The sequence below is a fragment of the Phaseolus vulgaris genome, chromosome 10 (assembly GCF_000499845.2).
Source record: "Phaseolus vulgaris cultivar G19833 chromosome 10, P. vulgaris v2.0, whole genome shotgun sequence".
Lineage (NCBI taxonomy): Eukaryota > Viridiplantae > Streptophyta > Magnoliopsida > Fabales > Fabaceae > Phaseolus > Phaseolus vulgaris.
In genome coordinates, this window is record NC_023750.2 from 44094129 (window position 1) to 44120607 (window position 26479).

A 26479-nucleotide genomic window follows, 5' to 3' on the forward strand; every position below is an offset into this window, starting at 1 on the left:
CAGCAAGATTTCAAAATCTTTATTATTCTTCACTGCTGCAGTGCATGGTAATGTATCTGGTTACTTTCCTTCAAAATCTTTTCAATATAAATCAGTGTTTTTCCACTACCCATCACTGTTTTTGGTGAGCTATTTTGTTTACTTGTTTTTTAGTATTAGGATCACCCGTTGAATGGATGTGAAGTAGCATCTACCTTTAAATTTTAGAAACACCTTTCTACAAGCAATGCCTGAAATACTTTTCCATTTCGCTTAATGATGGGACAATGTTAAATTTTAGTGGTAACTTGCAAGAAAGTAAACTTAATTTAAACAATTAAAAGCATCTGCTCCCACTGTTAACAACAAACCAAATGATATGTGTTGAGAATAAAAGAACTGGTATCTTTAGAGATACGCAAACAACTAACTTAATCTTTGGATTATAGAAACACCTAATTAATTAAGTACCTTCAGAATCACATTATATTAGAATAAATGTGAAGGAAAGTGACTGAGCTTGTGTTAAACCAAGTAAAGTAGGCATTTATGTTGAGGATTTGTGCACATGTAATGCCATGCCATACAGATCATATGTACTTGCACTACAGTTGGTGTGTATTACCAATAACTGCAGATAATGTTCAATTAATATTTTAATGTGCAAGAACTGATTCACTTCTCACTATATTCCAACTAGGCCAAATTTTCGTATTATTCTTTCTACAGCTCAAGATCTTGAACAAATAATTCAATTTCTAAGCCAAATTTAATGGGTTAAATTGTACAAATCTCACGGGTTTGAAGATGGCTAAAGATTGCCAAATTCTTCCTGCTCCATACTCCATTAAATTGACAAAAAAATCTCAGTAAAATGACGAAAATGACCTTAAATTGAAAGGAGAATGACCTACAATGTATGGAGAGTATATAAAAAATACTTCTAAAACTTTTTTTTAATATATTTTTTGGATTTAAATTTTTAGAATATATTTTTTAATTTTGGAAATTTTTATTCAAAATGTATTTTCAGATTTTGAGTTGATTTTTGAAACACATTTTTGAATTTTGAAAATTCTTTACTAAAATAGATTTTCATATTTTGTGTTCCGATTTCTTTTTCTGAAATGTATTTTTGGATTTTGGATTTCTTTTTCAATATAAAATTTTAATTTTTGATTTATATTTTTTAAGTTTTAAATTTTTAAATTTGAAACAGGATAATTTTAGAAATTTTGAAAGATGATAGGATGCGGTTAAAATTGACATGTTTCATGAAGAATTTGCCCTAAAGATTTCATCAGTAAGTGTAATTCTTATTTATTAACCTTATTTATATTGCAAAGTGTAATTCTCTGTTTGCAAAATGTGAGATAGTAACTTATATTTTATTTCCCACATTCCTCATATAAATACTTATTTATAAAATTGTTTTTAAATATATACATTACATTTTATATCTACAATAAATAATTTACATTATGATACAATATTGTGTTTTTAGTTATAGATATTTTAAAATAATTTACAAAAAAACATAAAAGAAGGCAATCTAAGAAGATAAAACGCATATATAAATTTTAAAGAATGATAATTTAAAGGACTAAGATGTATTTTCCCTTTGTTGATTGTAATATGGCTTATGAAAAAAGTGGAAATCTTATTCTTTAAATTGTGCATTGTAATTTAAAAGTTTGAACTTTATTTTGTAATTACGTGAGAACAAATAAAGGCTAAAATGGAATTGTATGATTTTATTTTATTTTATTTTTGTCTAAAGTTGTATCGAGTTTAAATGTAATTTTAATAAAAATTGGTTGTGTTATTAAATTATGAAAAAGTTATAGTCATAAATCAGTCATTCATTGTTATGAACATATGGGCAAAAGTTGAGGATGAAGTAAAATTCAACAACATATTTGGAAACAAATATTTGTGAATTTTAATATATTTGTATAATTATATTAAAAACTATTTGTTTCTTTTGAATTGGTTCAAACGCTTTAATTGATAACGCAAAAAAATAGTTTTGAAATATTGATAAGTAACGTATGTATAATAGATATATGATACGGATATCGAGACAGATATACATATATTTTTTAAAATGTAAAATATAAAAACACAAATTTATAATTATATAATTATAAATTATATAAATTGACAAATAAAATTATATATATATATATATATATAAATATGTTTCAATTTTTTTAATATTTATTTTAACATAGAGATGTTTTTTCTGTTTGATTTATTAATTATTTTTTATAATCATAATATATTTTTTATTTTTAAAATAATATAAAAATTATATTAAAATTATCATAAATTTTATAAATATTTTTTTATTTAAACACTTTATCTGTTTTACGAATATCGATATCTAATACGTCTCTTATCTCGAATATTGATTTAAGAAATATGTGTGACGATAATAGATTGACACAACAAAACTGAGAAAAGTACAGGTTTTTGGTTTGGTTTGGTTTGAGAGTAACATGAATTAATAATGTTGGAAAAGATTAGAATAAGAAAAGCAGAGAGAGTAGAGTGGCCATGTGTGTGTTTGATGAGTTAATAATGATATTTTGGAATTAAATAAATAAATAAATTATACGTTGCTTTGTTTGGTGGTTTTTGCGGGACGAGACAACCTACCAGTGGTTGAAGACACAGTTTTTAACTTTCAACAATAACAGTAACAACAGAGAGAAGAAGCAAAAAGAGAGAGAGAGAAAGAGAAAGTGAAGATTTTGATTTCAAGTGTGAAGTGTGAGAGATGGCTACTGCAATTCTATGAAGATGGGATCTCACCATTCTCTTTCATTCTGCTAAATCTTCAATCTTTCATCTTCCATCTTCCTCCATCTTCAGGTACTCACAGATCTTCTCCCATTGCATTCATCCCTGCTCTGCTCTTCAATGGGGTTTCCCTTCCACACCCATTTCCCATTTCTCTCTTTCTCATCCTTCTTTTCCTCCCTGCAATAACACCTCACTTTTCTTCTCCAACTCCAATCCATGGATCTCCCCAAGTTTGCATTTTGAGGGAGATCCATCACCCCGTCTGTTTCTTCTTCCTCTAGATCCACTCACCCCATCTTCAATTTTCCTTTTTCACCATTCCTGCTTCACCCCACTTCATAGAGTAACTGCTCCTGTTCACTTCCACTAACACCCTCACTGGAATTTGTTGGAATTCCCATTGAGAAGAACCAGATGTACCCACTCTTCACTGCCCCAGGTCAATGTTCTTAGTGTGTTTTTTCTTCCAATGGATCAACCAAATATCTTTAATATTCACTTACTTTGGATTCACTCGCATTGCTTTGTCCACATGCTCAATTCACTCACACCTGTCTTTTTACATTTTCTAATTTCATTAATACTCTTCTCTTCTCTGTGCTTCTTTTTGCCTAATGAATCCAAACCAATTTACTCTTTTAACTTTTATTCGATCATTCTTTTCCAGATAGCACTGCATTGCATTTCCATTCCCTTTGTTTGCACTTTTAATCTGGTATCTCTAACTCATTATGACTACTCTCAATTATCAGCTGAGGAAACAATACGTGTTTACTTCATTGGGCTTTTCTATAATAATGTTTTTTGGCTGCTTTCTCTTTAGATAAATATGGATGATCTATCCATTAGAGTATTGAATGAAGGCTAAAATTCCATTTCAATCGTCTCTTCCATTCCACTGTTTTGCAGTTTTACTTTGAGTACAGCTTCAACAAACTGGTACTGTTTCTCAAATAGGCCTCTTTTGCACTGCTTTGAAAAGGTCTGATGGGTTCAAGATTCCCATCTCATCAGCTCAGTAATGGCCTGTATGTATCAGGCCGGCCTGAGCAGCCAAAAGAAAAGACTCCGACAATGAGCTCAGTTGCAATGCCCTATACTGGTGGTGACATCAAGAAGTCAGGAGAATTAGGGAAAATGTTTGATATTCCCATGGATGGTTCTAAATCTAGAAAGTCTGGTCCAATAAATAATGCTCCTTCAAGGACAGGATCATTTGCAGGTGCTGCTTCACACTCTGGACCTATAATGCAAAATGCTGCAGCTCGTTCTGTTTATATTACATCTGGTAATGTATCTGCTGGAGGCATGTCTGCTTCAGCCTCAATGAAAAAGACCAATTCTGGTCCGTTGAATAAACATGGGGAACCAGTTAAGAAGTCTTCTGGCCCTCAATCTGGAGGAGTTACACGCCAAAACTCTGGTCCAATTCCTCCAGTTCTTCCTACAACTGGTCTTATCACATCTGGCCCACTAAATTCATCTGGGGCTCCAAGGAAAGTGTCTGGTCCATTAGATTCTACAGGATCAATGAAATCACATACCTCTTTTGCAGCCCAGAATCCTGCTGTAACCACTCTCAGCCTAGATGATGAATTTTCCTTCAAGAGGAACTTCCCAAAGCCGATATTGTGGTCCGTGATTCTGATTTTTGTAATGGGATTCATTGCTGGGGGTTTTATTCTTGGAGCTGTTCGCAATGCCATACTCCTCATTGTTGTTGTAGTTCTTTTTGCTGCGGTTGCTGCATTATTCACTTGGAATAGTTGTTTTGGAAGGAAAGCCATTGTTGGTTTCATTTCCCGTTATCCTGATGCAGAGCTTAGAACTGCCAAGAATGGGCAATTTGTGAAGGTTTCTGGGGTATGTAACTTAGAATCTATGTCCATGTATAATACAGTCAATGAAGTGAATAACCATGGGAAAAACACAGTCTTGCAAACACACACATGCACACCTAACCACCCATGCTTTAATTATTTAATTCTTCATCTGTTGCTTGGTGTATATTGCTTTTATGCGACATACATCAGTGAATTGAATGGTTCGCTCATGTCACATGTCATATTGCCTATGTTGTTATACGTGCCTAACCGAGAGAAATAGTCCGTAATTAATTCTACCTTTTGAAGGTGGTTACCTGCGGTAATGTTCCTCTAGAGTCCTCCTTTCACAAAGTTCCTAGATGTGTTTATACATCCACAAGCTTGTATGAATATAGAGGATGGGATTCGAAAGCAGCAAACCCGAAACATCGTCGTTTTACATGGGGACTTAGATCTGCTGAGGTAATTGCATTAATCTGTTCTGTCTTCAGATTGCCAAAATTTCAAATTTGATAAAATATTCAGGATTTCTTTATTTGAATTTACCATGGAAGTGAGTTAGATAGTGTTTTCCAATTGAATATACATGAACTGTTGAGAGAGAAACAGAGGCATTTACTGAACCGTATGTTGATTATAGAATAATCACAACAAAAATACTGAATGGATACTATTTTAATTAGTACTGACTGTTTCACTTGATCTTGTGACCACACTTTGTTTCTTATTCTTCCTGGCTATCATATTATCCCTAATGAGTACACAATTCTCAAAGAAATAATTTATGTTATTATCCGTGTATGTTTTTTATCTTCATGTATAAGCTTTTTCTAGGTGAATGTTTGACATACTTTACGATAGCAATCACAACAGCTTGAATGACTTTCATATACGAAATGCAAGAATTCACTAACCACCTTCCCTGCAAAAGGGATGTTTGGATGGGTAACCATAAAGTAATTGTACTTAGAATTTGAACTTATGGCCAAACTCAACCCCTAAAAAATGAATTGAAAAGGAGAGAACTTCCTCAGCTTTATAACCATTATTTAAACCATGTCTCAAGGCAATGTGAAACTAAAATACCTTTTCAAGACTGCAATTAACACAGCCCACAGTGGCTGCAAATAAGGTGGACTAGGGGTAACCGTGGTAAGTCGGCTGTCTAAGACCCCTCATGCCCAGGGCTATGGGTTTGGAGTGTGGCAATGCAATCAAGGCAGACCAAAGAGTCTGCAACTAAGCTTGGTTAGGATTTACTGCAATCAAGTGACTTTCCAACACTTTTTGACCAATCTCTTATATCTGTTACTATTATGTAATATAAAATCATTCTTAGAGTAATGCCCTCAACAAAGAAAAATGTTTGTTCTTATATAGATTGATCAGAAGCATAGTAGCCAATAGTGGGATTTGGCATTGCTATAGCAAAGTAGTGATTGGGTTCGGTCATACAATTCAAGTGCCAGAGACCTCAGTTGCAATAATCATTGTGGTCGAAATAGTGGTATTTCTCGCACTGTAGCAACATTACTAAGATGGGCTTCAAACCATTTTTTCACCTTTGAGAAATTTTGTGGTTTTTGTTTTGGGTTAAAATTTTAATGCATTTTTTTGATTCAGAAAAATATAGGGTTCAAAACCCTTCCCTGTTCATTCACCCAAAAATCACTTTTGTTTTGATATCTGGTCATTCACACTTATCAGGTCCGTGTTCCCTTTTTGTGTTGGTGTCCTGTTCCTTTTTCCTTCAGATTCCTCACTTTATATCTCCTAATTTTTTCTAATGTGTTCTGTTTCTGTTTTCTATTAATTTCATTGTCATCTTTCATTATTTGACTTCATTCCTATCTTCTTATTACTCTTACATTGATGGTGATTGCGTGTAAACTGTGACTTATTTATCATGGATTTCTTTTTTGGTTTTGAGTATTTATATGTGGTACATGTTATGTAGTTTATAGTATATATTTAAAATAGAGGCCATCTTGCTTTCCACCATTTTGCTATAGCATAGAGTTGACCACTTCGTGCCGTTAACTGGGATTGATAACTGTGATGAATATGGCCATTTACTCTAGCAACAATGACGATGGTACATTCTAATTAGGAACCAGAAAAGGATGGAGATGCAACTAATGATTGATGAAGACAATAACACAAATGATAGTCTTTGACTAGTTCTCCAATACAGGAATGATTAAAGCCTATGGCTCCTATTATTGCCAAGGGAATCAGCCAGGCTTGAGAGCAGGTGAAACAGGGTGAGAATTCAGTTGCTTAAGCCTTAAGATTATGGTGTTGGGCTTGGTCTCAAACTCCAAAGCACTTTCAAAAAGAGTTGGAATGGAAGCAATGAGAAAGAAGAGGGAAGAGGAGATGGGCATTGATGAGTGAAAATAATGTACATGTTATATTCTAACAAGGGAACAACACAACGAGCACCTAAAGAACTTTACCTAAGGTTTGAACCTAACTTATTTACATTGTAATAAAATTATCAACATAGAGTGCTAACAAATTAATGCTCCATTATAATCATCAAATATTGGTGAATCCAATGAGATACACAACTCTTCCATTGAGCTCTAACTGAAAGGATGCTGAAAATTTTGGTTTATAGGAGCTTCTTGCAGAATCTATTTGAAGTTATTGAAAGTAAAAGGCTTTGTTATGTTTATTATTTTTCTATAGTTCTATCTAGCCTTCTTTTGAAGCCAGAAGAAATATAAATATTACCCGTAAGTGACATAAAAAGAAGTTCTTCCGTTAGTTTCACTTCTGACACTGAATGTACTTGCTTTTAATTGAGAAATATGGTGGTGTAGGCTTTTGATGACGAAATTCTGCACTTTGACTACTAAGAATATTCTTACTCTTATAGGTATATCTTCATGCTCGTGTGATACTAGTATTGTGTGTGTGCCTATGTGGATTGGATTTTAATCTAGTTGACTTAAGCTTTCCACTATCACCTTGTTTGAACTGTTTTCATATGTTGGGGGAACAAGAATTTCATGTTGGGTGGCAAATACTAATTATATTCTTGAGAGGACCAAACGTTAAACTGTATGATCTTTTTCACAAAGAAAAATGTCTGCAAGTATGTTTTAGAAAAGTTTTTATCCTTGCAAGCTCCTCACCCAAATGTGGCTAGACTGTACTGGGTGCTACCGTGTATTTTTGAATTTTGCAGGATAACATGTGAAACTTAAAAGTTTATATTCATTTGCCTTGCATTTTATTCAATGCAGAGGCATGTGGTGGACTTCTACATCTCTGATTTCCAATCTGGCTTGAGAGCATTGGTTAAAACAGGCTATGGTGCAAGGGTGACTCCTTATGTTGATGATTCCATTGTTATTGATGTTAATCCAGCCAATAAAGACATGTCTCCTGACTTTCTTCGATGGTTGGGAGAGAGAAAACTTTCTAGCGATGATCGTATCATGCAATTAAAAGAAGGGTAACTACCTTATCTTGTTGATTGCAAAAATGCTTCTAGAAAATAAAGTTGGGATAACTCAAGATGGGAAGGATGTTCTTATGTCACTGTCACTGATCTTTTTGTAGGTACATCAAAGAAGGTAGCACAGTTAGTGTAATGGGAGTGGTTCAAAGAAATGACAATGTGCTTATGATTGTCCCTCCACCTGAGCCTTTGACCACCGGATGCCAATGGGCCAAATGTATATTTCCAGCAAGCCTTGAGGGTATTGTTTTGAGATGTGAAGATACGTCAAAGATTGATGTCATTCCAGTGTAGTCATCCTCTATGGTAACCTCCTAGGTATTCTTCTTTAATGTCTTCCCATGTCCGAAATGATGGTGGTGGTGGTGGTTGTTTGTATTTTGTAAGCATATACGCGTTGTTGGTAAGTGTGATGATTCTGCCATTGATATGGTGATTTCTTTTTTCCTCCACACTCAACTCCTAGTTTGTTGTATAGCTAATGGAAATTATTCTTCTTCTATTTTTCCGAAGGATTTTATACTTTTTAATGGACATGGTTTCATATAGTGAGAAGTTTTGTGTATTCAGAAAGACTCTGTTGTTTGAAACTGTCAAGGGAATCTATCATACACGATTTGTGAATTAGCTGATGCTGAACTGCGGATAAAAGGTGGAATATAGCCAATGGCCAAAATGGCTTTATTTGCTGAAATCATATGACTTATCTTGCTATAAATTTGCCTACTGGTGAAACTTGTTCAAGTGTATTATATCACATTTTTCTTTCACTATCCTCCATTCGAAACTGAATATGGAGACTTAAAACTTAAAAGAATTCTAGAGGTTGCATGGTTTGCCATCTTCCAAATGAATTTATCAGGAAAAATTATTGAAGAATGTAAGTGGTACCTATGAGTAAAATCACACGGTATTGGTAATTTTCAGTACATGTTTGGTCTGTCATACTTTTTAGAGACCTGCAATAGGCATCCAATGCAATTAAATAGCAAATTGTAATGGTGTGTTCCCATAATAGTTAAGATGTTAATGGATTACAGAAGCCAATAATAGGTAATATTATTTTATTTAACAATGAAGATGCTAGTAAAGATGTTTTAAATTACATATATGGTTAGAAAATGAAGTCCAAGAGATAACATCGTCCCAGTCCGAGTGGATTCCCATAGTTGAAGGGTTTGAGACACAATTTTTCCCTACGGACAATGTCCATGTCTGAGGTATTGTTCGCTTTTGAGGTCAGTGTTCCATGCTCCATTACGATTTTGTTCTTAAAAGACGTTCGGTGAGTTGAAGTATATAAACTGTCATTGGCATGTAAGACTATATTGGTATACCAGAACAATTTATATTTAAATTCATCATATCAGGAAGGAAAGAAAGAATTGTATACATCTCTCTCACTCATGGTTATCAAAAGAATCATTTTCCTAAAAAGAATTAGAAGAGGGAAAAAGGCAAGTGAAACGTGTCGTGAAGAGAAGGGTGAGTAAGAGAGAAAAGGAGCAACGTGTTGAGTAGTGGTAGTTTGTGGTGTGACACATACACAACAGTGAATGTGTACATAAGCTAACACGGATCCAGTGAAGGAGAAGTCTAAGAATGAAGTTTGAAATGTTAGTGTTGTTGATTATGGTCTGCTTCTGTGTCTGCACTGCTAATGCAGATGATGAAGAGCATGAGACAAAAGCATCCTTGTGGGAGTGGCAGAGACTAAGAACCGCTTATTCTGCCTATGTGGGACTTCTTTCTCCTTCGACTATTTCTCAATCTGGTTGGTACAAGATGCTTAAACACCTTCTGAATCAAGCATATCTCCATCTGTTTCCTCCAAATATAGAGTAAGAATTGGCATTGGCATAGATGATTCTTTGTTCATTAATTTGTGTGACCATGAATCAGTTATTTATGGTGTGATATTTGAAAAGTTTTAGAAGAGAGGAGAAAGAAGAAGGCGTGAGTGGAGCAGGGGAGAAGGCCAAAGAAGCTTTGGGAAACAGCTTGGAGGATGCAGCAAAATCAGCAGCTCAAACCCTGCACAATGTCAAGAACACCTTCTCTCCTTCTCACTCTCAATCTGACACAGAATCCAAAACACACCACGAACTTTGATCTTACAAATATTTGTAACCACTCTTTCTTGCTGTTTATGATACTGATTAAGTGATAATAAGATTCACATCTTTTATGTTCATCTCACATCTTTAATTACAAGATTAATTAATACAACAAATATCACTAAGCTTCTGAACTTTTTAAATGATTTTTTATACTTAAATATTAAAACTAGATCGGAGAAAGACAGATAATTACTTTAAAAGTTGAACTTGAAAAACCTATGTGTCACCTACACTCACATGTTTATAATCTTTAAAATATATGTAGTATAATCTTTAAAAAATATATATAGTATAATCTTTAAAATATATTTAGGATACATATTTATTATATATATAATTATATATTATATAATTATGAATAATTATGAATTAGTATAAAGATGTTTGAGTTTTTAAAATACTAATATATAAAATTGTATTAAAATGATTTTAAAAAAATTAATAAATATTTTTTGAATTAAAAATTTTATTTGAATTTTTAGAAAATTAATATATAAAATTATATTAAAATGGTGTTAGAATTGTTAAAAATTTAATAAACATTTTTTAAATTAGACATTTTACTAATATGTATTTGACGGTGTCATATATAAATGTGATGTCTTCGTAGTAAGAGTGTTGGTGTTTAATACATGTGTTTGACATGAACACATTATAAATATCCGAAGAGTGTTGTATGAGTAGTGTTGTACGAATGTCGATATTCAATACGTATGTCTATACGAGCGTCGATGTTTGATACATGTGTCTGATATGGACACATCATAAATATCCAAGAAGTGTTGTACGAATATTTGTATCCAATATTTTGAGAAGTGTTGTACGAATATTTGTATCCAATATTTTAAGAAGTATTGTACGAATGTCGGTGTCTAATACGTATGTCTATACGAGCATCGATGTTTGATACATGTGTCTAACATAGACACATTATAAATATCTGAGAAGTGTTGTAAGAATATCGGTATCAAATATTTTGAGAAGTGTTGTATGAATGTCGAAGTGTTATACGAGTATGAGTATCTAATAGTTCGAAAAGTATTATACGAATATCGGTGTAATAGTTCGAAAAGAGTATTATACGAATAGTGTAATAGTTCGAAAAGTATTATACGAATATCGGTGTCTAGTAGTATTGATATTTTGTGTGATATTTTGTGTCTAACACGAACATACACTCACATACCATCTAAAGGATATACCATTTAAAAGAGAATTCTTCCTAAGGTTATAGTAAACCATCTCTATGGATCTTGACAAAAAAATTAGAGCGTTAATTAAATTTCCTTAGGGGAGAAAAGTAATGAACGGTTGGGATCAGAATGGAGATGGGATTGGGCGGATAGGATGGATTGATAATGGAAAGTGGAGTGGACTCTGAGTGATAGATATATGGCATGGTCGTCTGAGTCCGAACCAGTGATTCCTTGATCTGAGAGAATTTGCAGAGAGAGAGAGAAGAAGAAGAAGAAGAAGATGAAGAAGAAGACGATGGAGAAGTCGAAGTCCGCCAACAGTGACACCGTGCATTCGCCGCTTGTCACTTATGCTTCCATGATTTCTCTTCTCACGCTCTGTCCTCCATTTGTCATTCTCCTGTGAGTTGAACCCTAATCCGTTTTCAATTCGCCATTCTTGTTATTACTCTGGATTTGAAATCTGATCTGAATGATGCATGCAGATGGTACACCATGACTTCTGCTGACGGATCTGTTGCTCAGACGTGGAATTATTTGAAGCAGAATGGGGTGCAGGGCTTCCTCCATATATGGCCCAGACCAACTGCTACGGCGTGCAAAATCATTGTCGTCTACGCTGTCTTTGAAGCGGCGCTTCAGCTCCTTCTGCCCGCCAAAACCGTTTATGGCCCCATTTCTCCAACTGGTCATCGACCAGTCTACAAGGTTAACACACCCCTCTTCATCTGTCAAATCCTTTGCTTTTACCTTTTTTCACTAACCACTCTTCGTTTTCCATTCTCCAGGCAAACGGTGTGGCAGCGTATTTAGTCACCTTGATTACTTATATTGCCCTTTGGTGGTGAGACTTTTACGCCTCAACGTTCTCTTTCTGCTATTATTGTATCTCTGCATCTTCAATATTCTCTGTTATCTTTCCAAAAATGCATCTCAGTAGTAGTCACATTCAATTTTTGCACAATAGCGAGTAGTCAGTCACCGATAATAGAAATTTGTAGACATGCTATTCGGATTAACTAAGGATGGAATTTTCAGTTACTAATAATGCCCATGGGATATGTTGGGTTGAACAGAAAGGGGGAAAGTGGTACTTTCCTTTTGAGAATATCTCAGCTTCATTAACGTAGATTTGTTTCTGTGCTGTTGTAGGATAATAAAACCATCAGAAATTGAGTTGAATAAGATGACTATCTGTTACTTCCTCTTTTGCAAGCTTTTTCTGCAGAGCAGGGTGTTTTTGTTTCTTGCTTTTTCAGTGACGAGCCACATGTCATTTTTTTATGCACTTTTCAGGTTTGGGATATTCAACCCTACAATTGTTTATGATCATTTGGGAGAAATATATTCAGCACTCATCTTCGGGAGCTTTGTCTTCTGTATTTTATTGTACATAAAAGTGAGGCTGAAATATAGCACAAATTACAAACTATCTGTTACCTATTAATTCGAAATGGATTTTCTGATTTTTGTTATGTATGCTAGGGTCTTTTGGCACCATCTTCCACAGATTCTGGCTCAAGTGGAAACATAATCATTGATTTTTACTGGGTAAACTAATCTCTGCCCTTTACTTTGGCTAAACAGTTTTATACCAATTATCTTCTTTGATGTCTATTTATTTCTTATAGAAAAATCACAAAATTTTTCGTCTAGTCTCACTGAAATTGTGCTCGTGTGCGATGCTACAATTGATCTTTTGAAACTCTTATTGTAGGATTGTATCTATGTTTTGTGATTGTAATTTCCGCTTTTTTTGACATAAGGATAAATTGCTTGAGAAAAATCTGGTCACTTGGGCTGTTTTACATTAAGGATTAAGTTCACCCTTTTTGTAAATAATGGCATTCTAATGTCTTGTTGTTCTTGCAGGGGATGGAACTCTATCCGCGCATTGGAAAATACTTTGACATAAAAGTTTTCACGAACTGCAGATTTGGAATGATGTCATGGGCGGTTCTTGCATTGACCTACTGTATAAAGCAGGTTGGGTCTCATAATATTTATTCTTTGCATAAATATTGAAGTCAATTAAATACCAAGCTGTGTCTGCTGCTTATAGCAGCTGCAGGTTTGGTGATTGTACTGTCCGGTTGGACTTCCTTAGTTGCCGTGGTGGCACCAACTTATCACAACCATGAGTAGGATGTGTGATGGATACAGTACTAGATGAATCCAGAACATGAATTTGTTTTATAAATATATCTTGTGATGTTTCTTGCCTTGGTTTAATTCTATAATTTTGTATTCTTGTATAAACAGTATGAAGAAAATGGAAAAGTATCTGACTCAATGCTCGTAAATACTGCATTAATGCTAGTATATGTTACCAAGTTTTTTTGGTGGGAAGCTGGATATTGGAACACAATGGATATTGCACATGATCGAGGTTCACACTTGCCCTATTCTTGTTTCTGTTGGACATACCTGCTCTCTTCTTTTGTTCTCTTATTTTGTACTTTTGAAGCTAGGTTCACACGTATCTATTTAAAGGCCTTTTCTGATTAGAAAAAAATTTACATCGTTAGATTTCATAGGTTATTAAAAGTATATCTTATTGCTAAATTCACTATACGTGTTGCTTTTTAAACTTGTTGATTGTATCGCTTAATCTTATAGCACTTTAATCTTGCAGCTGGATTTTATATTTGCTGGGGTTGCTTGGTGTGGGTTCCATCTGTGTATACATCTCCTGGAATGTACCTTGTCAACCATCCTGTAAATCTCGGCATTGAGGTACCATCTCCATCCTGTTTCTGATGCTTATATGTTGTAGTCCAATGGATGCGGGGTAACGAGATGTGAAGTTAGTTAGAGCTGAGTTAACTAGTGGAGTTGCCAGCAGAGTTTTTCTTATCTTTATTCTTTATCATTTCTGATTTTTCTGAAAAATTCCATTTTTGTCTTCCAGCTAGCGCTCTCAATTTTATTGGCTGGCATTCTTTGCATATTCATCAACTATGACTGTGACAGGCAAAGGCAAGAATTTCGTAGGACAAATGGAAAAAGCACGGTCTGGGGAAAAGCTCCTTCAAAGGTGTAGTACCTAGTATATGCTGTGTAAATTTAATTTGGACTCTATTTTCTATAGAATGTGTCAGAGAATGCTTACACATTTAGCAATAGGATTATATAAGCTAAGACATAATGAATACTTTTGCAGATAGAGGCCTCGTATACCACTACTACCGGGGAAACTAAAAGAAGCCTTCTTTTAACCGCAGGATGGTATGTTTTCACTTAAAATTTCTGTATGATTACTGAGAAGTGAGACCATACCTTCATTCTCTCCCTGATTGAAGGGTTTATGTTCAACATTTGTTGGGCATGATTATGGACATTTGAGTTTTTTTTAGGAGATGGCAATTGATTTAATAGGTCCTAATTCTATAAAAAGTGGATTTTGATAGTTTACAATTGAGTGTTATTTGTTAACCGTGAGGGGCTTTTAATTTCTGTAACTCGTGTCTTTTAGTAGAGTACTCTTCTTTTTTCAGAATAAACAATGCCCGTGTATAAAAAAAATACACCTTTGTCTTGGAAAAACTAACATTTCTCTTTTACGTTGGTACCTGCAGGTGGGGATTATCTCGTCATTTTCATTATGTCCCTGAAATACTGGCAGCTTTCTTCTGGACAGTCCCAGCTCTTTTTAATCATGTAAGGGCGTCTTTCTTCTTTGTACAAGTTGAATTTTGGAGAGAATGTTGAGCTCAGTTTTTTGTTTTCCCTTGTAGTTTTTGCCTTACTTCTACGTGATATTTCTTACCATCCTTCTCTTTGATCGAGCAAAACGTGATGATGATCGATGCAGATCCAAGTAAGCGTTCAGTTCAATGATTCTATCTGTTGATGTTACCTCTTGTATGATTTTGTTTCCCGAACACCCTCTTTAGCCTGAACTATGTTATGTTTTAGCTACAACTTAATGGGGTGGGATACATAGGCATGATTTGTTTGGCATTATGAAATCAACAGACCGGTAGCCCAGTGGAATTAGACTGTTTCATAAGTGTGCTAGCAAATCACAATATAAAAAGCAAAAGAATCTTGAGCACAACTCAACATGAAGTGGTAGTTTTGGCAAAAGAAACAAATTTATAAAATCGTTTCTACCCCTAATTGCTAGCAATTTGTTTCCATAAAAGCAGCACAATTATAAAGAATAAAATGAATGGTTCTTCAAAACCAATATTTTATTAATAATGGAACTCAAGTAAACTTTTCATTTACTTAGACTGAAATTGGAACATTCTGTCGTTCTTCTGGATCAGCACCATTGCAAATGAAGTTAAAAAAATTCATTGCATGCAGGTATGGCAAGTACTGGAAACTATATTGCGACAAGGTACCTTACAGAATAATTCCAGGAATATACTGAAGAATGATTATTGAAGACAGATTGTCTGGCCCCAGTTGGCTTTTATGCCATGTGAAAACTAAGGACGCCATCTGTTGCCTTCTATTGTTTACAGCCTTTGCTTGGTGCCTCCTTAAGATGCATGTTAGAGTACACTTTCTCTGAGGACTATTAATTATTGAACCAGAATTTTTAAGCTATTGTCGGAACTTGATTTTGGGATGCAATTTGAAGTTTTATTCTGTTCCTGTAGCATACTTTCAATATCTGTTTTCTTCCTTCACATATCAAGTTTCATAATCCAAAGTCATCAGGTATAAGCAGGGACAACGAACAAAGCCAGGTAAACATTGGTGAACCAACCTTCAGGCTGGAAGCTTGAAATTTCTGAGCTCTTCAATCACAAGCTGAAATCCCTGAGGTAGGTATGCAAATGCAATGTAACAATACGAAAGAGTTCAAGAACTAAACATCAAATTAACAATTTAATAGAACACACTCGTGACAACTTTGTTGTAAAGGGATTGATATGACCCAAACCAAAAGGAAGGGGAAGTGGACCAAGTGCATGTAAGATTATATAACAGATATGTCTTATGTTTTTTTTCGTGTGAATCTTCCTCTCTTGTATCTGAAACCTATAAGGGATTTTACGACAAAAACTTATAAATTTTAAAATGTAACGTCAATCGAAAATCTGTTTCCCTCAATCCTTATGCTATGGAACCAAACACTGGATAATTATTTGCAAGTTTGCTTTAACAAGCACAAGCACCATTTTATTGCTTCAAGCTTTTATTTTCATTGTATAATACAATTTGACTGTATTTTTAATTAATTAATTATGATATAATTCGTATGTATTTTTATTTAAGTGGCCAGGTTTAAATAATTTTTTAGAAGTTCTGAAATTATATTAGGAAAGTGAATTTTAAGTTGTATTTAATCATATACAATAAAATTTAATTTTATTAAAAAATATTTATAAGATTTTGCAATTCACATCTCTAATTGAAATGAATTTGATAATGTGGAGTTGGAATATTGACTCCCAACTTAAGATCTTAGTCTCTTTCTGAGACTCACCACCACACTCCACTACTATTAAAAACTACAGAAAAATATGTGTTCAATGTTAAATATAGAAAATATTGAATATGTTTTTTAAATATCAATTTCAACATGAACCAAATTTAGAGGTGGCAAAAACTTATTTAATCCTAGAGGTTATAATTTGAATTTACAAAATTTTAAATACATATTTATTATGTTACAAATTTTTTATACATATCTAAATATATATCTTACACGAGTCTTACATAATTTTAAAAATAAGTGCATGATGTTACATGTATTGGAGTTATTCATTGAAATATAGATAAAGATATATCTAGTGTCAGATATTGAATTAGGGTGCCACTTAATCTTGATTATTGTGTCTTTATACATTGCAAGGTTATTTCATGATGAAGGACGAGCACAACTTTTTATAGGGATTTTTTGTTTGTTTCATTTCATCTTTCACTTTAAAAGTTGCTTCCTCTGAAAAATCATCCATTCTCAAGTTGTTTGGTACAAAATTTTATAAAAAAGTTACAATGTTTAATAAATAAGTAGCAAAAAAAATGAATAGAAAATGATAAAATTCAACTAATTAGAAATTATTGTTGGTAAACTTTCAAATAATGATTACAAAAGTAACTGAATATTTTAAGACTAAGAGGAAAAAGAAATTGTAATAGTGGGCCATGGTCAAAGGTAAAACACTGATGCCACTAATTTTTGCACCATTTTTCTTCTTCTTATAAAAAAGTCATTGGAAAAATTTGATTTTTTGGAATTTTAAATTTACTTTATCTATAAATAAATTTGATCTAATATTATGGATAAAGAATCTGATGTATTTCTGAGAAACATACATTTTTTATGAACAAAAGTAACATACACCAGCACATATAATTTGTTATTTTTTAATTAAAATTTAGAATTTTATTTTAATAATCTGATTTTTATTTGTAAATTTTAAATAGGGTAATCTTTGTAAGTTTTTAAGTCATGTATTCAATAATAACATAAATCCTTCTCTTCAAAAAAGTCGTGTCTTTTGGGGAAAAAAGGTATAAGATTAAGAATTTGAAATCCATTTGAGCCCTAAAGATCGGAAAGTTTCACCCTTTCATTCAGAGCGTTTCCGTTATCGGTGCTATTCTCACTCCTTTCACTTTCTCAACCTTTCCGATTTAATGATTTCAATGCGAATTTTGTTTCACTCTGTTTATTTGTGTTCTTTTTATGAATTTTGCGAATTAGTATGTTGAATAATTTGATATTTGATGCATGCTCGTCCAATACTTGATCCTAATCGATGTCGTTCTTAAACTGTTTTAGCTCTTTCCATGCACATCAACAAGTTAGGGTTTTTGTTAGTACCCCCAAATATTCATCTTCCCCCAAAATCGTTTCGTCCTTAACTGGTTATGTGGGGATATCTGCTACGTAGTTCGAGAATTTATTTAAAAAAAAACTGTCTTCAATCATGTTTTATTTTTTGGTACAGAGATGTCATCGTATGACAATGTAGTTGGTGGGAAATTGAAGCTGAAGGGGAAAGCTCTGGATGTGGCTGGTGGAGTGAAGAAGAAGAAAAAGAAGAACAAAAGAAACCAAGATCAACTTCTGCAAGTTGCCGAAGATGAGATTTCAGCAGGTTGGTTGTTTCAGGGCAACATATTATTACATCTATGTTGTGTTGTTCTTTCATTTACTGAGGACTTAATTAAACTTCTCAGAGTGCTGAATGTTCAAGCAATGATAATTAAAACCTTGTCTTGACTCTTGATGTGTGGTCATTCATCCTGTGAAATGGCAAATGGTTCTATTCGTCTTGAGGACATGAACTTTCATGAATTTGTTACTCTAATTAGTTTATCTGTAAGATGGTTTGGCTATGGCTGAGTAAAACATAAAAAAGTTGTTTGGGTTTTGGAAGAACACCACTGTGGTCAAGGTGAGCGATAGCCGCAATAATCTTAATCATGTTAAACCCTTCAATTTATGTGGACTTCTTGAAGAGATATATTTTTGTTGTTGCTGTGAAATATGATGAGGGGCAATGGTTTATGGAAACTTGGAATATGAAAGATAGCTCTTACATATCATAACTTCTTACTGTTGTTTGCAAAGCTAATGATTTCTGGAGTGCCTGCGTACAGAGCCACAGTTCTGTTTTTGTTGGTTTTCTTGAGTAGCTTTGTGTTCAATTGAACATAGATTATGCTGTATATATAATGCTATTTTGATTTAGGTGGAAGCGCAGAAGAAGCTAAAGATTTGAATGATGAGGATACAAATACGGCAAGGGAATTGAGCAGTGGGAAAGGGAAGGGTGCCCATTATGATGATCATCTTACACCAGCAGAGAGGAGATACATAGAGCAGAGGGAGCAACTTGATGTTCACAGATTGGCCAAGATTTCTAATAAATCTCACCGTGATAGAATTCAAGATTTCAACCAGTATCTTGCAAACATGAGCGAGCATTATGATATTCCTAAAGTTGGTCCTGGATGATTGGACCATTGTGATAAAGCCAAATCCTTATCATTTGTACTTGTTAGTTAATTTCAATGGCGTGTGCACTCACAGTGGTTAATGTCACTATATATTCATACTTTGTTTTGGACCAACCTGTATTTCGGATAATACATATATTTGTTTTCTCTTCCTGTGGATGGAGATATATGTTGTTGCCGTCAACGAAATTTCGTCATTTGTTTTATTAATTGTGCAAGGGAAAATGCATAATGTACAGAAGCTGATAAGGTTACAAGGAATTTTAGCGTGAAAAGATTTTACTTATTTAGGGCAGGAAATATATAAATTATGTTAGTATGTCAAATAATTTTAGTACATATTACATTGGAGCATTTTTTATTAAAATTACAAAAAGCAACAATTCTTCATTAAAATAAATAAGGGGATCAGAGATATCTGTTAGTGACAAAAGAAATAAAAAGGAACGGATAGAATAATGTTGAGTATCAATAATGCCTCATTGTGCTGCGTTGAAGTGGTTTCTCGTATAGGTGGGGAGAATGTAAGTTTTCAGAGCGTGATAATTACTTATAATTATAGCAAAGTTGAAGTGAGTTTTAGTAGTAAAGTAGAACGTTTGTTTGTGTGAATAGGTGTCAAGAGGTAACATTCGATTGAAAGAAGAACCTAGATCGTCTAATTAATAAACTCCATATCATGATCATTGACATAATTATTATGCAACATTATAATGTATAAGAATGAGACTTGGTTAAATTATAATTTATAATTGTAGTTCGTAATACATATGCCTATAACATAACCACTCTGGTTCAAGAAATAGTCATATCGCGCAAATGTTCGTAAGGGAGCGGGTGTAAGAAAAGAGTTGGTATCTTTAAATTTTAGCATCACAAAACTTGACATGCAAAATAATTGGAATAAATACTCATTGCTACAAAAAAAGTCCATCTATGAAATACAGGATTCGAGATGATTCACTTCCCCCAAAAATTCCAACCCTGTGAATCCAGAATCCACATACCCTCAGGCATTTAATGTTCTAAAATAATTTTATTCTCCTAAATACATATTGAAAGAACAACGTTTCATTTCTTATTCTCAATAAACAAACTAGGGATTGACCGAAAACACAGGATTATATAGGTACACATGAAACTAGATCAAAAGTCAAACCAGCACCAAGAAGGGAAATAAATGTGATATGAATGAATCAAACAGTCAAATATGAGAACGCTGGGGACGTTGCAACCCTGGTACGCCAGATTGCCTCTTAAATAGGAATAACACAATATTTGCGCAAACTACCCACCATCATCTTTCATTCATCGGGTTTCATCCTCAAGGTTGCGGAAACCGGTAGTTAGGTCCTCGTGTAACTTCTGAAATTTGGCGACCAAAGCAGCTTCACCTTCTGCTGGGTCCTCAAATTTCTGAGACCTGCAATGGCAACAGATCAATAGAATAAGAGACCTACTTAACATGTCAAAATAAGTCATCATGTGTAGCACTACAAGTACTCACACTAATCGATAGAAGAGATCTCCCACACGATGCTTGATAAGGGTGTACGTTATCCTCTGACCATCTGTACCAGCTCCCCTCTCTACTGCCTGCACATGTAGCCAGCCCACATTAAAGTTCTAAACTTTGAATGCCATTTAGCCATCTTAACTGAAATTTCTTTTCAGGTAAGAGTAATAATAACACTTTGGCTGAGGTATCATCAAGAATGCAGAACACAAAGAAAGTAAGAAACAACCATTTCTTGTCCAAATATGTGAGGGATGACAGACACGATGCAATGAACAGAACACAAAATCCATCTTTATGTTTCCATGGATTTTTTTCCTAACATAAACAAAACTAAACCATTGCCGGATTCCTTAGTCCATACATACCTGATTGGCCAAATTGTAGAAATGGATAATGTTACGCATCATCCAAACAGACTTGTAGAAGGGGCAGAATTTGTCATATCTATCACAGCCAAACAAAAGGTCGCAACATAAGAACAGCAAATAAAAACAATAATATAATACATACTAAAGAAGTTAACCAATTACAAGGAGACTTACGGTGTAAAGGCATTTTGAGCAAGATAATCCTCTCTCAAAAGCTTTGCAGTTTCTAAGGTGATCTTATCTCCTTCAGCTAAAGCATCCTTGCCCACAAGCTGGAGTAAACACATTATTCAGTTATGTATCATAGAACAAAAGCGTATACATCCTAATAAACTTTCTAAACTATACAACACCATAATTTAGTAGTAATTATTTAGAGCTCCACTCATCAAATTATGCATACCCAAGTTTTGAATAAATAGTGGTTTGCCCACAAGTTACTTATGATACCACATCTATTCTCAGAAGACGCTGAACGATTCTTAATCCCATCCTAAGCATCGGTGCATTTTTTTGACAAACAATCAATATAATAGAACCAACAAAAAAACATACCTGGACAATTTCATTCAGGTCATCTTCTCTTTGCAGAACTTCACGAGCTTTAGTCCTAATGTTTATAAAATCTGGATCAAATTGCTCGTAAAAGGATTCAAGTGCCTAAAGATACCAAAAAAGAAAATATTAATTGAAAAATTATGGAACCAAAACACGAAGTATATGCATACAAATGTAAACAGCAGGATAATGAGTTACTAAAAACCAACTTCAGGACATACCGTTGAGTATTTTGAATAGGAAATAAGCCAGTTCACAGAAGGAAAGTGCTTCCTCTGAGCAAGCTTCTTGTCTAGACCCCAGAAAACCTGTCAATCAGCAAATATAAACTTATACAATGAATCGGAAGTCATTGAATAATAGGTAAAAAGGGACTTAACTAGATGGTTATTCATAGTGATAAATCTGATCAGGGTTTTAAATATTGGACATTAGTCAAAACAACCTGAAGCTTATTGCTGACTTAATTCGCATGCATTTACCCCTTTCAACCATATTTGAAGGTATAGTTTTACCTGAACTATGCTGAGGGTTGCAGATGTCACAGGATCTGAGAAATCTCCTCCAGGTGGTGAAACAGCCCCAACAATTGTTACACTACCTGTTCGTTCAGGGCCTCCAAGACATTTTACTTTCCCCGCACGTTCATAGAAAGAGGCTAAACGAGCAGCGAGGTAAGCAGGATATCCACTATCTGCAGGCATCTCTGCCTGTGGAAGACAACATTATCATCAAAATCAATTAACCAGGGTCCATGCCTCATATGTCTCAATCGTAATTGTATATAAATGGTCTACTTTATACTAGTCAGGAAAGAAAATGTCTCAATCGTAATTGTATATAAATGGCCTAGTTTATACTAGTCAGGAAAACTACAAAATAATATATGTATTTTAAGCACACAAAACTAAAATAAAAAATATTCCTAACAGGCAATAAAATTCTCACCAGTCGTCCAGAGATTTCACGCAATGCTTCTGCCCATCTAGATGTAGAATCAGCCATCATACTGACATTGTAACCCATATCTCTAAAATACTCAGCTAATGTGATTCCTGCAATTAAATAAAAAATGCAGTACACAGGTCAAACTGGTCCATTATAAGGGCAAATAAAATAAAATTGAGCCAGGTGAAAATAACCAATATGCAGAATATTTTGACACTAAGCATGGATCTACAACAAAGTTTATTGCAGCGCAATCACTGAGATATGCAAAGATTGAAATCCTACAAGACTTTCACAAAGCCAACCAAATTGTACTTGCAATTCGAGAGAATTAGTATATATTAATTACCAACAATAAATAGATGTTCTAGAATTTAATAGCTACAAAGTTACCTGTATAAATTGAAGCTTCACGAGCAGCCACAGGCATGTTTGAGGTGTTAGCCACTAGTGTTGTACGCTTCATGACAGATTCTTCACGACCATCAGGTAATGTCATTGTAAGTTGGGGAAAATCCATGAGAACCTGAACAATCATTCAATTAGTTTGCCAACTTCAAAATAAGAAATGCAGTATTTTGATACAGGCAACTGAAAAAAAAGTACCTCTGCCATTTCATTTCCACGTTCCCCACAACCGACGTAGATCACAGCATCAGAATTGGAATACTGACAGAAGAGGGGAAAGAAAAATTATGGAAAATATTAATAATTAAAAAACTGTCTTAATGGGGCGTACTAGGTTGAGAGTTAGCCCAGGCACAACAATACAGTTTCACCTTGGTGACTGGTTCATGAGTTTGAATCTGGAATCAGACTCATTGATTAAGGCTGCATACAACACCCCCCCAAAAATACCTCCACAAAGCAAGCTAGTTAGGGTGTATTAAGTTTACCTTAGAAAGAGCCTGACTGATGACTGTTTTCCCACAGCCAAAAGCTCCAGGTATGGCACAAGTCCCACCAAGAACTGAGGGGAAAAGGGCATCAAGAACACGCTGTACAAAACAGAAGTCATTAGCCATGAAAACTATCACAATTACATCATGGATGATACAACTGATAACAACTGAGTTTACCTGACCAGTAAGAAGAGGAGTATCAGCTGCAAGTTTTGATGCAACAGGCCTTGGTGAACGTACAGGCCAAGTCTGAAAATGGGTAAAGTACCCAAAAGAAAGTTGTAATGTAGGATACTGATAAGGAAGAGCAATACTTCAATTCAGTTGCTACAATGAACAAAATAAATGGTTATAAACCTGAAGCATGGTAAATTTCTTTTTGACACCTTGAAACTCAAGTTCCAATACCTCATCCTGAAAATAATAGAAGGATTAAAATCATAGATAGCAAAGAATAAGAGAAGCTACTGAATGCGAGAATAGAGATGTTGAATACGTATGTAAACTTGGCAATCCTGCCATCATCAGAAGAATATGAAGCAAAGAGAAAGAGAGACCATGAATATCACTCCAAAAAGACGTCAGAAAAGAAAAAACGGACTAAAAAATTATCATCTCACAGAAAAAAGCACAGTACATAAAAAGAGAGGAGTTAAAAAAAACTGACCGTTATAGAATATTGGCCAGGGGGTGCAATGTAGGTAATCTTTCCCATGGCATCAGGAGGAAGTGCAATATGGTGTTTCATTAGAGTGTTCTCAAAAACAGTCTGCACCGGTAAATAATTCACAAGATTTAAAAAAAAGAGATGCACAGAATAGGAACAACTTGCAAGCCAACCTAAAGGCAACAGAAACGTACAGCGTACAAATCTCCACCAGTTAATAGGTCACCTTCACCTGTCATCAGTGAAGAAAGTAGAATATCAGAAAAGAAAACGGTCCATGTAATACTTCTGTTCAATATAGAAATTAACAATAAAAAGAAAATTAATTTTATTTCTCTAGTACCAATTTTTGTAGGTTGAAATTCCCAAAGTGTATCTTTGTCAAGTGCTGGAACAGACACACCCCGAGGAATATAGACATCGCCAGATCTTTTAGCAATAGTTTTCAAAGGCCTCTGTCACAATAAAGAAACATTTAAGTTAGAAAGAACAGGCCAAGAAAATAAAACTTAAATCATTAAGTGGTCAGCATATAGCAATTGAAGTGATATGTAATCCTTAAATGTTCTGCTTAGGGAAAAAGCACACCTGAATTCCATCAAAAATATTCCCCAATATTCCAGGCCCCAACTCCACGGACAAAGGCTGTTATAAAACATACTGCTTATCAGCTGAAGTTCACAGTAAGAATTTAAACATAAGAAAAAAGTATACGGAATCTCACCTTGTGCGTCCGTAACACTGGATCATTAACCATCAAACCAGCCGTTTCCTCATAAACTAAAATTGCAGAGAACCAAATAGGTTTTCATTAAAAACTAACAAAAGTCAACATAAACGATTAAAAGATGAAAATGTGGTATTATCAACGCAGTATGCAGTTTCAAAATTGCACCTTGGATAGTAGCAGAATCCCCTTCAAGACGAATAATTTCCCCAATGAGATTATCATGACCAACGCGCACCAGTTCATACATAGCAGCCCCAGCCATGCCATCCGCAACCACGACTGGTCCCGAGACCTGTTTTCATTGGGAAAACACAATTCAGCATCCATCCATGACCCTCGTGTTAAACTTCCAGAGCCCAAAGAATAAAAAAAAAAAATAACGAGAACGAAGAGTTAAGTGGATCACATCCTCAAGGAAGCAAAAGTAACCTAGCCTCAAGGGATTCCGAGAACAGCATACAAAGACGCAAAAAAAGCGCAGAATGTACAGTAAAACGGTCCAAAAAAAGAAGAAAGGAAGAACTAAAAAGGAGAAAGAAAAAAAGTTAGATCGGGCAGCAGCAATTGAAGAGATTGAAGATGTAAACGGTTGTAAAAGAAAAAAAAGGTGATATAACGAGAAATAAGTAGCAGAGCGAAGGTGCGAAATTGGCAGTGGCGATCGTGTATGGAGATCAACAGGCAAAGCGAATCGAACGATGAGACGGGAGGTGATTGGATTTGGATCGGACGGTGGAAACGAAGATGGCAGCGAGTGGTGGAAGAAACGAATTAACAGAAAAGGCGAGAGGAATTGAGGGGCGGAGAAGAGAACGAACCTTGCGAACGTAACCGTATTCACTCTCCTTCTCGGAGTCCTCGAAGGTGGTCATGCGAGCTCCATAGACAGCGGGCATTTTGAGATCGGAGAAGAGGTTGAAGATCCGATGCGAGAAAGGGTGAAAACCCTAAGGATTGGAGAAGAGAAGTGATGGAAGTGCGTGATGAGATTGGGATTGTGAGAGTGAAGAAGAAGAAGAAGAAGATGAAGATGATGATGATGATGACAGTGATGGATGTATTTGGTTTGTTTTATTTGATCTGCTGCGGAGATGCACACACTATCGCACCACGTACGCTCTTTCCTTCCTCCCACGTCGCTCTTGTCCGCACATTACTTTTCACTCATTCTTCTTATTAATCAATTAATTAATAAAAATAGTAAATAATGAATGAATCTTGGACTGGAGAGAGGAAATATTGTTGGGCCGTAAAGCCCATGAGAAGCGAGAGGCCCCATTAGAAGAAAGCAGTTTCTTCTTGCACACCTACGTTTATTTTTGCACCCCATAATGTTATGCAAAGACAAACCTACCCCTATTATTTTGTAAAAAACCCTAAAATGAACCACAATATCCACACTCTACTTTTTCTTCTTCCTTTGCACACAGACAAACTACATTGCTCTCTCAAGA

At 34.6% G+C, this 26479-nt stretch overlaps 4 protein-coding genes and 1 long non-coding RNA gene across 6 annotated transcripts; 4 read left to right on the top strand and 1 right to left on the bottom strand.

Annotated features, from left to right (window-relative positions):
- Positions 1 to 2396: 2396 nt before the first annotated feature.
- On the top strand, positions 2397 to 8712 carry LOC137818355 (uncharacterized membrane protein At1g16860-like). Of its 2 annotated transcripts, none has more exons than XM_068621721.1 (5): positions 2397 to 2856; positions 3697 to 4650; positions 4920 to 5075; positions 7868 to 8079; positions 8187 to 8712. In XM_068621721.1, the coding sequence occupies exons 2-5, from the start codon at positions 3775 to 3777 to the stop codon at positions 8377 to 8379; spliced, it is 1437 nt and encodes a 478-aa protein (XP_068477822.1). In that variant the 5' UTR covers positions 2397 to 2856; positions 3697 to 3774; the 3' UTR covers positions 8380 to 8712. The 2 variants fall into 2 exon arrangements, with proteins under 2 accessions (XP_068477822.1, XP_068477824.1); XM_068621723.1 differs by having other exon boundaries at positions 2629 to 3226.
- Positions 8713 to 9681: 969 nt separating this feature from the next.
- On the top strand, positions 9682 to 10279 carry LOC137818356 (uncharacterized). The gene is made up of 2 exons (XR_011082062.1): positions 9682 to 9926; positions 10014 to 10279. It is a non-coding gene; the product is annotated as an uncharacterized lncRNA (long non-coding RNA).
- Positions 10280 to 11403: 1124 nt separating this feature from the next.
- LOC137819610 (7-dehydrocholesterol reductase) lies at positions 11404 to 16013 on the top strand. The gene is made up of 13 exons (XM_068623507.1): positions 11404 to 11803; positions 11887 to 12109; positions 12190 to 12245; positions 12698 to 12800; positions 12887 to 12952; positions 13274 to 13387; positions 13664 to 13790; positions 14037 to 14137; positions 14313 to 14438; positions 14565 to 14629; positions 14980 to 15061; positions 15139 to 15221; positions 15716 to 16013. Exons 1-13 carry the CDS (start codon positions 11682 to 11684, stop codon positions 15780 to 15782), a joined length of 1335 nt encoding a protein of 444 aa, XP_068479608.1. The 5' UTR covers positions 11404 to 11681; the 3' UTR covers positions 15783 to 16013.
- A 1807-nt stretch (positions 16014 to 17820) lies between these two features.
- Positions 17821 to 19486, top strand: LOC137819611 (uncharacterized). Its single transcript, XM_068623508.1, has 3 exons — positions 17821 to 17961; positions 18319 to 18468; positions 19066 to 19486. Exons 2-3 carry the CDS (start codon positions 18321 to 18323, stop codon positions 19329 to 19331), a joined length of 414 nt encoding a protein of 137 aa, XP_068479609.1. The 5' UTR covers positions 17821 to 17961; positions 18319 to 18320; the 3' UTR covers positions 19332 to 19486.
- Positions 19487 to 20215: 729 nt separating this feature from the next.
- On the bottom strand, positions 20216 to 26203 carry LOC137819609 (V-type proton ATPase catalytic subunit A). Its single transcript, XM_068623506.1, has 20 exons — positions 25844 to 26203; positions 25191 to 25317; positions 25020 to 25075; positions 24884 to 24940; positions 24639 to 24750; positions 24490 to 24527; positions 24296 to 24397; positions 23986 to 24042; positions 23806 to 23877; positions 23623 to 23724; positions 23333 to 23395; positions 23120 to 23252; positions 22727 to 22833; positions 22294 to 22488; positions 22000 to 22086; positions 21776 to 21880; positions 21395 to 21492; positions 21218 to 21296; positions 20841 to 20929; positions 20216 to 20756 (listed from the first exon to the last, which is right to left on the bottom strand). The coding sequence occupies exons 1-20, from the start codon at positions 25919 to 25921 to the stop codon at positions 20642 to 20644; spliced, it is 1872 nt and encodes a 623-aa protein (XP_068479607.1). The 5' UTR covers positions 25922 to 26203; the 3' UTR covers positions 20216 to 20641.
- Between the last annotated feature and the right edge of the window lie 276 nt (positions 26204 to 26479).